The sequence below is a fragment of the Saccoglossus kowalevskii genome, chromosome 21, assembly GCF_978046115.1.
Source record: "Saccoglossus kowalevskii chromosome 21, keSacKowa6.1, whole genome shotgun sequence".
NCBI lineage: Eukaryota > Metazoa > Hemichordata > Enteropneusta > Harrimaniidae > Saccoglossus > Saccoglossus kowalevskii.
In genome coordinates, this window is record NC_140661.1 from 20,445,311 (window position 1) to 20,458,783 (window position 13,473).

Consider the following 13,473-nt stretch of genomic DNA (forward strand, 5'->3'; position numbering starts at 1 on the left):
AAGATCTCATGCAGCAAATAAAGGAGGACAGTCTAGTTAAAAAGACACTTTCAACACCACTAGCAACTCACATTATGGTATTGATGATGCGAGGTATTTGCACATCTTTAAAAGAAGTGTTTGGATGGTTTCCATGCGTTGGGTTCACAAGCAACAAATTATATGCTGTGTTGCGGAAAGGTGTTGCTTTCCTGGATTTAAAGTGCGTGCTTTTGTGTCAGATGGTGCCAACCCTAAACAGAAAGTTTTATAGAATCCATAAAACCAATAACGAAGAAACCACTGTAGTCCACTCTACCGTGAACAGATATAGCCAAGATAGAAATATATATTTTATATGTGACGTTCCACACCTGGTTAAAACCACACGTAATAATTCAGGCTGGCATAACAAAACCAGGAATTTTCATGTGAGTAAAACCAGAGTTTTTTTCACATTGATTTAAAATTATTATTTAAGGGATAAGTGACTGGTGTTTGATTTTTTGTGTACTATTAATCTTAGCAGTTCTTTTATGATACTGTAAAAGGGTTAATTATGCACTAGGTTTTAATTTTGCTTATTTTGCTGACTGGAAAATGCGTTCAATTAAAACCCAGTGAATATGTAAAATTGAGCATAGAACAGATTATCTAAATGATAAAACAGTGAATTTAAAACCCACTGAATATGCCTAAAAATGCTAAATCATTGAAATTAAATCCAGTGAAAATTAGTCGTTTTACAGTATATAATGTGTTCTTTCCTGCAGTACAATAAAAAAGCATTTCCTGGAAGCAGCTAGTTGATCTGGTAGAAGAAGACATAGGTGTTGGTAATGTGAGTGGAGTGGCATCATTGGGAAAACTTTCCAAGATTACATATGAACATTTACATTTATTCCCTTCATTAAGAATGAAAGTGAAATTGGTAGCACAGGTAAGTACATTTGCACAATGAAAATTAAGTAAATCCCACATTCAAAACTGTTGCTGCAGAACATCTTTGTTACAAAATGTGAAGGCCAATCACCTTGCTGAGAAGTCTGTACTTTCTTGTGGTGTGTTAGGAATATAGCCACTCGTGTGTTAAATATTGTAAATCAAAATAACAAAATATATGATATATGACACATGTGTAATACTCATCCTGTACTAAATAGGTTCTAAGTACCAGTGTGGTTAATGCATTCAAAGCAAGAGGACGACATGATACAATGTCTACTGAGAAATTTGTTTTCATGATAGACAGATTTTTTGATTGTCTCAAGATGTGGACAAGATGTCAGAAATGGAAAACCAGTCCTAACACCTTATAAAGACGTAGGAGATTGGAGATTTCAGGTATGTACAGCTGTAATTAGTCCCATTCAAAGCAAGCTCTTAAGAATTTCCAATTGTTTTTGTATAATATTGACTCACAAGTAAATTTTGAAAGAGAAGGATTTTTTTGAATCACAGTTGTCATTTCAGAAAGCCCAGTAGCCAATATAATATTCATGTTCTGATCATTTATTTTCTTTATCCAACAGTGGTTGGAAAAAGAATTCCTTGAATTTTTAAGGGAATGGGAAGAGGAATGTCTAAGTACTGAGAATTTATCACTAAATGAAAGGCGAAAAATGTGCCTCAGCAGAGAACCTCTTGAGGGATTGAGAAGAACAGGAAAGTTAAAACTGATGCGTTAATGTCTGCCCCGTGTTCAATAAATTGAAAGTATTTATCATGGGATAATAAATGATCCCACCAGGGCTCCACTTGCTTGGTGGCTGTCAGATTTCCCAGAGAATTTTTTTATAGGAGCAAATGCTTCTGTATTTTTTTTTGGAATTTTCTCACTTAAAGCCAGAATGAATTTTGAACAAGTTTGAGTGACTAATCAAACTTTCTCACTAACCATGTTTTCTTTGAGAAAACACTAAATTGTATGTTTTAGAACTTGATTTTCATAATTTTGTATTTATGCTATGAAGTGAAGTCTTTTGTTGTGCTGACTAAAGAGTTACTTCAGGAGACTGGTGTAAAATTCATCCTGAGTGAACAATTTTGCCAGGATCCACTGGAGGAGTATTTCAGCAGACATCGCTCCTGTGTTGGTCGCAAAGACAATCCATCAGTCGAAGAATTTGGAAGAAATGCCTTATCACTCTACGTTGCCGGCTCCCAACAAGTGCAAACAACAATCAGAAGTAACTGTATTTTACAGGATGTAGGGAACCAGCAGCGGTCTAATACACCTCTTCAAAGAAGACCAGAGAAGAGACTTCAGGAAACACCATTGCTGTGATTAATTACAATGTTGTGCTTAATAGGGGTTCAAATATTTTGTTAGTTTAAAAAAGGGGGGAGATACAGTATTTATATTTGACCACATGATCAGTGTTGAGATCCATTTTCAAAAATGAACAAATATAAAATTTATAGAAATTACTACAACACAATCAACACTGGAGATGGTTTAAAATATTTCTCAACGAAGTAACAGTTTTAGTCGACAATGTACAAAATTTCAATTAAATACCTGAAGAACACTCTTTACAGTACCATTTGCCTTTTGGTATGGTCGCTGGTGTGAGATCGACACAGGTAAAATGAAACCACCCAAACTCGCAATTTCCAGAATCACAACAAATCATCTCATTCGTTTCCGAACCTCCACATAAACAAAACGAATCCTCACTGAGAATAAATTCTTCTAACGCCTCAATTTCACTATAATCAAAACTATCATTTTCTTCAGTGGTAATGTGCTCCACTACGTGCTTAGGCGGAAATGTCACGTGGAATTCTTTTAACATTTCTAGTATGTGCTTATCGGCCTTGACATGTCCAAGGTTGGAGTAGGCATACACAGACAGACACAGTCACGATTTTTTATAAAATTGCAATAACTTTCTACTAGTGTACAAACAATGCTAAATTATTTATAATAAATCTATACAGTCAAACTGTCTTTATAATTTCATATTTCCAAGAGTGAATATACTAATTGTAGTAATAAAAATATATTGCAAAAGTCCTTTTTTATTAAACTAAAAATTAAATTTCATGTTCATCACTAGAGGATGACCATTAAAAACTTGAGGAATTTGGAAACTAAAATTACAGAAAAAAATGTACAATCTTAACGACAACCACAAACTGAAAATTTAGAGCTATAGCGATATTAAGCGATAGGAAAAATTAATTTTAAATATGCAAAAAAGAGATATATAAACAAGAAAAACGAGCATTTCAATAGGAATATTAAATTGAACAATAAACTAGGATATCAGACGACATGATATCACTAATGTCTGTCTGCGACGCAGCAGTGTTGTGGCAACACAATTTTCTATTTTTGGGTGAATTTATATAGAACGGATAATATGGATATATTAAAATGAAGGATTTAACTATATTAATACTAACGATATATGCAAATTCACTACATATGTACATACGGCTGCCAAGTAGAGTGAAACTATAAGCGCACTTGGTCACAGGTGAGTGCGTATCACATGTTCATTTAAAATTAAAACACATATTTGTTGACAATGTATATCTATTAATGTTAATACACATTAATGCACACTTTGATGATTCTGCAAATGCCGTCGAATTATCAATATTTCATGATGATTAATGGCATAGTCTGTGTAAATATGAATCACCAGCTTTTTTTTCTTGTAGAATTTCGGACAAGATCTTGGTTAACAACTACACGGTGAAGATGAAATTTGCCGAGTTGATTTTGTGGGTCAGTAGTATATACCTAACACTTCTTCAAGGCATGGTCGTATTTAAATTAAATATGCGTCCTCAGTGATCGAATCACTCCTAACTTTTAGCTGCAACCTGGACATGCGTTTTCACTAGTTATCAGCATTTATTTGTTTATTTTTTTTATTATCTTGCAAATTCATAAAATGTTGCCGACATAGGTATCATGGTTCCACTTATCTCATACACTATTATATACAAATGTCCGGAGGCCTCAACTATTAGCCATATATAATATACTTATATACATGTCAGTATTAATCACTTTTACCTCCCTACCAAATCATAACATTCATATCACTGTTAGTCTCAAGTAATCATTTCGCACAAAGAAATATTGAAACGCAATAATATGTTTGTATCAAAACCAGTCTAAACAATTTTCATGTTTTCGGCAATTAGTTCTGCAACAGTTTCCTTTGTTATCCAAAAGAGGTGACTAGCTAATTTTTAGTAAGGTCAAACCATCTTAGGTCGAAATATCATTGGTCCCTAAAAATATTTCACTGCAACTGACAAACAAGTGGGACTATTTTACTTAAAATGTGCTTCACAAATTCATGTTCCTGACCTAAACTAAGTGATTCATTCAATAGGACATCCATGCTTGCTACATATAGTGTTGATTCAAAGTCCACGAGGCGCCTGATCATACATATTTTGTCAAAAAAGCCTTATACCCAGACATGCCTTCAAAAAAGGACCGCAGCTCAAAACCAGCATTAATTAAATACATAACATTTAAAAACATATGCACTATACCACAGATATAATTATCGCTCATGTATTTGTTTGTATTTATTTTACTGACATATAGGTAATACTGCCAAGGATTGTCAATGGAAATGATACCAGTAAGTTACAATTAAAGTCGTAAAGCAGATCGGGGATATTAGTCGAATACATTTGTGAATGTATTGATTTATTCAAACTCAGTATTTCATCGTGTATTTTTCCAGTCATGTTGAAACATGCCAAAGTTATTCCATAACACAAGGATGGATCATCTGACTTGTGTAATTTTCGTTCAATTTCGTTGCTCCCAATACCATTATTTGAATAGTCATGATTTAATTTCTAAAACGCAGTCAGGTTTTCGGAAATCCCATTTTTGTCACACAGCTATGATTAAGCTATGTGACGCAACACTTAGCAATATAAATGATGGCTTATTGTGTATTTTTCCTTGATGTAGTATTGAATACGCTCTCAATTTATGGCATTTCTCCGGTCTATCTTGTATGATTTAGCTCTTATTTATCTGACAGAAAACAAGTTGTGTATTTGATGGGTAAACTGACGGATGCTGTCAATATTCGACATGATGTACCACAGGATTCAATTTTAGAACCATTATTATTTCTTTTATTTATAAATGACCTATTTCTTGACAATAGTCCCATTGATATGTATACTGACAATCAAACTCTGTTATCGTCTGGACCAAGTATCAATGCAGTAGCAAAGTGCACTATTGACGACCTCTGGCGATTTTGCGTTAGGTTAATTAGAATTACATGTCAAACAACACATTTGAATCAAAAACAAAATGTATGCTCGTTGGATCCCGTCAAAGCCTAAATAATGTCGGTGAAGCTTTTCTTGTTACCTTTAATGGTGAAGTAATTAAAACAATCAGTTTCGAAAATAAAACTCATGGAACCATCATGTAGATATCCTTCGTAAAAAGCTTAGCTAACAAAATTGATGTTCTTTTGATAACTTTAGCCAATCGTCGTTCGAGCTGTTCAAATGTATCCTGCCTATTGATTTTATAGTTGCTAGATATCGTTATGTATATGGCGACCAAAGGCTTGGTCCAAACCCATACGTGTATAGTACACGCTTCTCTTTAGAAATACAACACGTTATTCCTGGTATTTGCCACATCATCTTGTTATTGCAGTGTTATCATTGTATGAATATCTTGTGGTATACAAGCTTTTGACGGGGTATAAATACATGCAGCATGTTGGCAAATTGTACATAAAAAGTCATTGCATCAATCCAATTCACGATGATTTCAGTACTCACTTGGCAAAATTTAGCTACATGACTTCTTTCATTTAGTAATCTGTGAGTATGTCGATGGGTTTCATTATGCTATATATCACCAAACTTTACAGGTTACTGCTTTATTTTTCTAATTAAATTGTCGGCAATAATTCCGTATTTATGTGATCGCAGCTAGATAATAACTATTTACGTATTACTATTATTTGTCCAATGAATTAGTTGCATGATTAAATAATGTCTGCATACTTCTTTTAATTTTACTGTTGTCCACCAGTTGACATTATTCTCAGACAAAATTGTGATATATATCTATGTATTGTATTCATTGTGAACAATATTGAACTCGACTTCTTTAAAACCATATGTTCAAGAGAACTTATACAAATCATGGTTTAGCCCTAATCACCAACACTTTCAGCGAATAGTCTTAGAAGATATTTGTTGTCACATTCATTTGGGTTATTGAACAACAAGTTTGAGGGGTACCTCTATTCCTACATTTAGATAAAAAAAAATCGAACAAAAATAAAATAAAATGAAATAAAATAAAATAACGAAGTAAAGTAATAAGTTTCTAGCATTGGATTTGGATACTAGTGGGCAACGCAATTGTGTTTTATCGTTCATACGATACACGTGGGCCGAATAGCTGTGGTTTTTAAAAAAAGCAAAAACTGTTTTTAACGTACAGTGATTAACAATGGATATTCAACAAGTTTTATAAAAATAAAACAAAAAATACAAATCACGTAATGTGTACTAAAAATTAGTTTGAAACCGACATTTCGAGACAAAAAATGATCTCCAGATTATGTTTGATGCCCATAACAACAATTATAAAAGCAATTTCTTCACCATTTGGATCTTGGAATCATGATTGTGGGCATGAACTGTTTATGGACATGTCAATTATTTTGATATTTGCAACCAGACACCTGAATCAATATATGCAGCATAATTAACACCGCGTTCTATTGTATGTTTTGCAGCATATTGCTTCACGGAATGTCCTTCTATGGCCCCCCATCAATGTGATTTTCTTCCTACACGTTGCTTCTCTTCTGCGGCAACATGTGATGGTAAATTTGATTGTACAGATGGAGGTGATGAAATGGATTGCATTTCCACAAGTGAGTATAATCTTACCAAACATGGTAGAAGTGTACGTAACAAACTACTTTATAAGGCATAAACACAATGAACATATTTGTTGTACAACCCTGTACAATCGATTAACTATAACCGATCCCCTGATTATTAGCGTGTGATCATAGTTCAATTTGTCCTATAATAATCTGAATTGACCTTGAGTTGTTTTTGTCAAATTTCTCTCTCCATAATTTTTAATACGAATGAGACTGAATAATAAACATTGTGAGCGTTAGAATATCACAGATGAATCATGTTCTACTACATTATCTGAAACACAAGTTTATATTTTAGTTTTTGCATACATAATATCGATGACTTGGATGTTACATATGTGTCAATAATGTGCTTGATAAACACTGTTCTGGCAGTTATTCCGTCAATAGTGTCGATTTTGATAGGGTAATTGAACCACGTTTTATTGTAGATGTGGCAGAAACAATCACATGCATAATGCCGATGCAAGAAACGGGACATGGTAGCAACATGTATTTTCAACAGGTATTGGAAGCACATAACTACTTTCGATGTAAACATGGCGTACCACCTCCGATTTGGGACATGGTACTTTCAGGTACAGCGAGTGCACATGCAAATGTTGCCTTAAAACGAGAATCTCCTTGTCAATGGTTGCCGTTTGGAGAAAACACTGCAATGTATCAGGACTATTTTTCAAAGGTAACAGGTAGAGTTAGTCTTGAATAACATGTTATCATTTGTTTATTTTCCTTTTTACCACTTTGCCAAGGTGTAATGTACCATCCTCTGACCAATATATACACAATCTCATGTCGAGACTGTCTATCAGTAACAGGAATTCGCTGTAAGAATGCTAATCTAATCTTCCAAAATCAAGGTTAGAAATGTAAATAATATACACTCACCTAGTAAGAATGCTGTGTTTGTTCTTGAAGGCCAGTTAGATATTTTTGTCTAAGGGGTAAGAACATACTTTACCCAAGAAAATGAGAAAAATATATGAATATATGAATACGTTCTCTTTTTATTTGTTGTTTAAAGTGATTGCAAAATGGAGCTGCAACACTAGGATTGGTTTAGTATAGTAAATCCATTCTTCTATTTGACAGTAATTACACATCATTGTCGGAACATTATGAGACAACATAATCTTAACAAATATATAGAGATTATACGATTCTTACAACTGAATATAACTACACTAGAGTACATTATCTATCTACTAAGATTTATTAACACTAAATACCTATAGAACGAATTGAAACAACTTAAACAAAACAGTCAGAAACAAAAACAAAAATTTGAAAAAGACCACTGAAATCAACAAGCTCTTATATTAATTCTTTTGTTACCGAAAACCTTTCACAGTGTCACGTTTTAATTAACAATATTCAAAATTCTTTTATTGTTTTATTCCTGAATGTTGTTTGCCGAGAATGTTCTCACCACCAGATTGAAATCAATTTAGTCCTCCATTGTGCGAATCAGAATTGTAATTTTCGTTACATTTTGTTAAGAACATTTCGTTAACTATCTCACCGAAATTGTATAACTCTAAAGAATTAGTGGTAAAGGTGATTTATAATTAATTTACCATCTCACTAGTATGAGTGTTTTATTGCAGTCTTACTTTTCAGTGGTAAAATTAACTGCATTTTTGCCTAAAACTGATAATAATGAAAATTTAGTATTATATAATCTGGAAATAAATTTTCAATTATAGAGAGTTTACATTTAGCTATGATATGTTATAGAAGGCATTTATTCATAAAGTAATTTTCCATATATATAGGAATGGAAACCGTTGACTATTGGTACCAGCACAAACAATTCTATAATTGCGATGAACCTAAGCCTAGTGGTCTTACTGGTGAGTTGTTACACGTTCATTACATTGCAATGCATTGGCAAGACAATATTCTAAGGCATTTGATATATAGATACATAATCCACCTACCGCAAACATTTTTAGCCATAATTAAATAACCAAGAAAGCAACAAATGTCAGGCTGCTTCCTGAAAACAACGAGATAGCACTTGCAACTAGTCCTAATACACATGAAAGCTTCCTCCCCTCCCAATACACCCTACAGCATTAATGGTTTCTATACTCATTTACATCTATGTACAAAAAGCTTAGCCAATAGATGCCCTGACTCATCAAACTTTTGACCAACCACTCATTTTAATTAGTGTTGAGTGAGGGTGCTATTTACTAATGGGAGGAATCTTTTAATAATATATGCATATATCATTTAATGTTAACAACTATGTTCATATGACATTTTGTTCATTTTTGAAAAAAAATCTTATACAGGATGCATTAAAACTGGGTTTAAATCACAGAGATATGGAAAACTATTATTGTACTAATGACAAAATCTATTTATTTTTGGTACAGTTTGCATGATTTTTGAGGTCATTCAACGAGTTCACATACATGTGGAATGCATCACATCAGTCTCTACATTTAACTTCCTTACAAAACATTGATCCATATATTCTATTGTATGTTCTTGTCATTTGATTACACAATATGTAACGAGTGAAATAGAAAAACATTTAAAATCGAATCCGATGATTGTAAATGTGTTGATTACATGATGGGTACTGAGGACAGAAGGCAAATCAGATACCATGTCATCCATGTTGTTTCAGTGTTAACTTACCGTACCGTATGTTTTGTTTTGATGATTCTTTTTACTTTTTGTCAATAAAAAGCAAGTGAAGAGCAATTTGGCACATAAAACAATTGTTGTTGGTTCTTCTGTTCTTAAGTATCTAAGCTAATTCAGGAATGATGAGGGAATTTGTTTTGACTCTCCCATGCCATAATTAACGCAGTGCTGGTGACAATCACTTCACGCAGCAAGTCATTGTTTTTGTTTATTTATTCCGCTAGTTGATTTTCCCCAGACTTCCAATTCATTGTCCTAGTTGTCACCTATGCCACTATCTGTCTCTCAGTTCTTTGTTTTATCGCTTTCAATTTATAAGAAGTCTTTCAATAACGTAGTCGGAACATCTTCCAGGACTCATGAAACAGCTGTTCACCGAAAAACAAAGGAAGGCGCTGAGATAAATAGAGGGGCGCTACAAATTAATGAGGGGCGCAAATAAATTATAGAGGGAAGCTGCGCCCTTCTTGAACTCCATGTCGAGAACACTGCATTGTATATGTATAGTGCATCTATGTTTGAGAAGACGTTCAAAAAAATAGCTTGTCTGACACCTTGAAGAAGTTTTATGCTGATGCTACATTCGTTCTATTGATTTGAAATTTACCATGTTAATTCTCTCCAGTTAGCTTTGTGAGAATAAACAAATTACAAACCTTGGAAAAATATGTCTGATGATTCATGTGGTTTTGGAATATCTTGAAAAAAATAGAGAATTTGTCTTGTAGCATACATTGCCAAAGCTTATTACAAGATAAATAAATTAATTTTGATTCGTTCTGATTTGTGTGTCATCTTGAAAATAACCTTCTCATGAGTGTTTAACCGATCAATTTGATATTTAGTGTGATGCATGTCCAAAGCTGATGAATAGAATAATGTTGTCCAGTCACATGGAATTTTCTCAAAAAGGAATAAAAGTGTGGAGCACTTGTTTTTCACGAACACTGGTTGTCAAGAGGTTATAAATCTAAAAACGGCAAAATGTTGTGTGGGTTCTGGTTATTGTATGGCCAAAGAAACAGCATAACTTCAATTCTGGGGTGACTCATGTACAAGTCAGTGTTATGAGAGATTATTGCATTGACCAGTTCATACAAACATGCAAGCACGGTTACTAAAAGAGACGGTTAGGAAACGAACCATGTTCTTTTCATTGGATGCGTGTCGCGGGTAAACATTTGAAACAAAAGACGTACTAATCTGTGATAAATCATTAACATAAAATGTAGACAGGAAATCACGCAATTATGACGTCATTTTCCCCAGAGTTCATTACAATCAACAACTGCACGCCATTTTATTGTGTTTCAGTAATACTAAAGTGTAAGTTGTTACAGTGAATCCTGACAAAACATGTCGCTCGGTGTAAACTCAATACAAATTTGTCTGTCTTGTATGGCATTTTCGTTTATAAATAACAAGATCGGCAGAAAACTGGAATAAAAAACCAACAAAACATGATCAGAAAAAAAGACGTCAAAGAAACCATACAAGTGTTTATATTTCAGCCAGGCGAAAGTTTTAATGAGGAGCCATGATACTACGTACATTTTGTTGGAAATAAACAAAATATGCGATAAGATAACTGAAATGATCCGCCCATGCTCTACAAAATGCATGTAAGCAGACCAAATATGCAACAACAGGCAGTTCCAATAAAATTAAGAACGGTTAAAAGGGTTCGAAAAATTGATTTGGCGAAGAGACTGCTAGAAAGTTGTACCGACAGTTCAATGTTTTCAAAAATTGTAGCGTTGACTAAAACCACATTTAACGGCACGCTGAATATTGCAACATGAAAAATTTTCCAAAAAACTAAAACAAGGACAGACAAGAACAATTAAACAGGCATTTTATGAAACTGGCGGAAAATGTTGAATACATTTTCAACAATTTCTACGGCGTCTACAAAAAAAGTGTTACGACTTTCAACAAAATGGCTGATACAGTGACGCAAAAGAAAAACGATAAAATTTACTCTAATAAGCCCCCAAATCGCACACAACCTTCATAAGTACGCACAGTAGTATACTAAATATTCATTTGGTAGTATTTTTTTTATAATATAATGTATTTTAAAATAGTGAGTTAGGGGTTAGAATTTTTGTCACTTTTTCTACCGGGACCCAAGCTTACTCTCATGACAACAGTAAAAACGATAAATGACGATTCTCGATTCTGAATGTTTTCACAGTCACAAAGAGTACTCATCCGAAATGTAAGTGTGGTTCTTCGTAGAGCTTGTTCACTAAACGTGGATATTCTATCGAAAACGAGCTTAAAATTTCAAATTCGCGGAACATCAAGTGATCGACACAAAAATGAAACAAAATGGTGGGCCTTGAAATCTCAAGCAATAGAGGGCGTGCACAGCGCGACACGCATCCTTGAGGGATTAGGCAGATTCACACCTTTTAACAATAGCGTTTCCTAACTGTCTCTTTTAGTAACCGTGATGCAAGGGACAAATAAATTATATAAATATAAATCTCTTATGCACAAAGAGATCTAACTTGTATACAGTAGAATTATTCAAACAATAAATAATATAGATCAAAATATTGGTGAAAAAATTTATAGAGAATTCTGCCAAAATAGTACAATTCGTAACATCAAACCCTCACCCCAACTGAGATTATTTTGTCGTGTTTTGGTAAGTGCAATATCATGTTACCAGGTGTCTAAAATGTTTGGCATTGTTCGTTTTTTGAGTATTCAAAGCAAATTCAATCTAATTAATATTCTAATACTGGAAAAAAATTGGATTGGTCACCTGGTTTTGTACCTGCTATAATGCACTAAATATTCAAGCATTTTTGGAAATTAATATAATAAATAAAATCGTGTCATTCTTGGCAATCATCACCGTGCTCGTCTGAGCCTATTGATATGTACTTGCAATATACAATATCGTTCTACTTGCTTAGACCCCTGTGGAGCAGATGTCACCTTTCTCCATCTTTCTGTTCTCAATCTTCACATTTGAAAGAATTTGCACACGAATTAATTACCAGTCACTCAGATAAGGAACACGTCGTGGTAACACCTATTGCATATATATATGTTTGTTTAATTTCCAGATATGTTTACGCAACTCATCTGGAAAGATACCACCAGCGTTGGTTGTGGAATTGCTGAAGGCCAGGGGGTATATGTAGTGTGTAACTACTTTCCGAAAGGAAAAGTAAATGGTACATTTATCGAAAACGTACCTTGTGTGAAAAATTCTACTATGACTGAATATTGATTAAATGTACATAAATAAAATTGTACTCACTCACATACTGTCTCATACGTTTTTACTATCTATGGCCTTTTTTAAATATTTATATCAGCCGTGGCCACGTACACAAATTCTAAGCGTTATTTGATTATTTATGAAAACAGGAGGAAGAAGGTCTAGAAAACAAATCCCGAGTGCAATTTACAGGACTCTGACCCACATTGTGCCATTATACTCTTATATTATCTTATATTTCTTAACTGTGCAACCAAAATAAAAAAAACATTCAGCAATTGGCTGCATTGCTGGTGCACAGTGTTAATTTACAAATTTATATAAATACACGGACGTTGTTTACATTTCGTCATTTGTCATGATTATTTTACTGAAACTTTCCGGTCCTGGCTAAAGTGCAATTACACCATATAAATACAACTGTAGAAATCACATTCTACATATGAATACAAGTACTCGTGTGACTGATTTGGGTCATAAGAAGGAAATGTTTACCAAAATAAACCAACTAGTAGAACAATAAATTGCTTATTCAAGAGTGGTATACTTACCGAACACATATTGTTGTATAAATTAGTAAACTATCATGCTTACATTGATATTCAAATAAACAAACATTTGCTATACCTCATTAACATATAAATAAAACTGTAAGGATTTTGAATATCA

The 13,473-nt window shown here is 33.5% G+C and overlaps 1 protein-coding gene and 1 pseudogene across 3 annotated transcripts; both read left to right on the forward strand.

The window, feature by feature from the left end:
• Window positions 1-1,220: 1,220 nt before the first annotated feature.
• On the forward strand, window positions 1,221-1,813 carry LOC144358033 (uncharacterized; annotated as a pseudogene). The gene is made up of 2 exons (XR_014928014.1): window positions 1,221-1,323; window positions 1,512-1,813. The product of XR_014928014.1 is annotated as an uncharacterized LOC144358033 (transcript).
• LOC146729782 (uncharacterized) lies at window positions 1,805-12,846 on the forward strand. 2 transcript variants are annotated; one of them, XM_085494844.1, is made up of 7 exons: window positions 3,419-3,464; window positions 3,652-3,718; window positions 4,559-4,595; window positions 6,747-6,887; window positions 7,334-7,584; window positions 8,678-8,755; window positions 12,647-12,846. In XM_085494844.1, exons 2-7 carry the CDS (start codon window positions 3,692-3,694, stop codon window positions 12,722-12,724), a joined length of 612 nt encoding a protein of 203 aa, XP_085350970.1. In that variant the 5' UTR covers window positions 3,419-3,464; window positions 3,652-3,691; the 3' UTR covers window positions 12,725-12,846. The 2 variants fall into 2 exon arrangements, with proteins under 2 accessions (XP_085350971.1, XP_085350970.1); XM_085494845.1 differs by having other exon boundaries at window positions 1,805-3,718.
• Window positions 12,847-13,473: the final 627 nt, after the last annotated feature.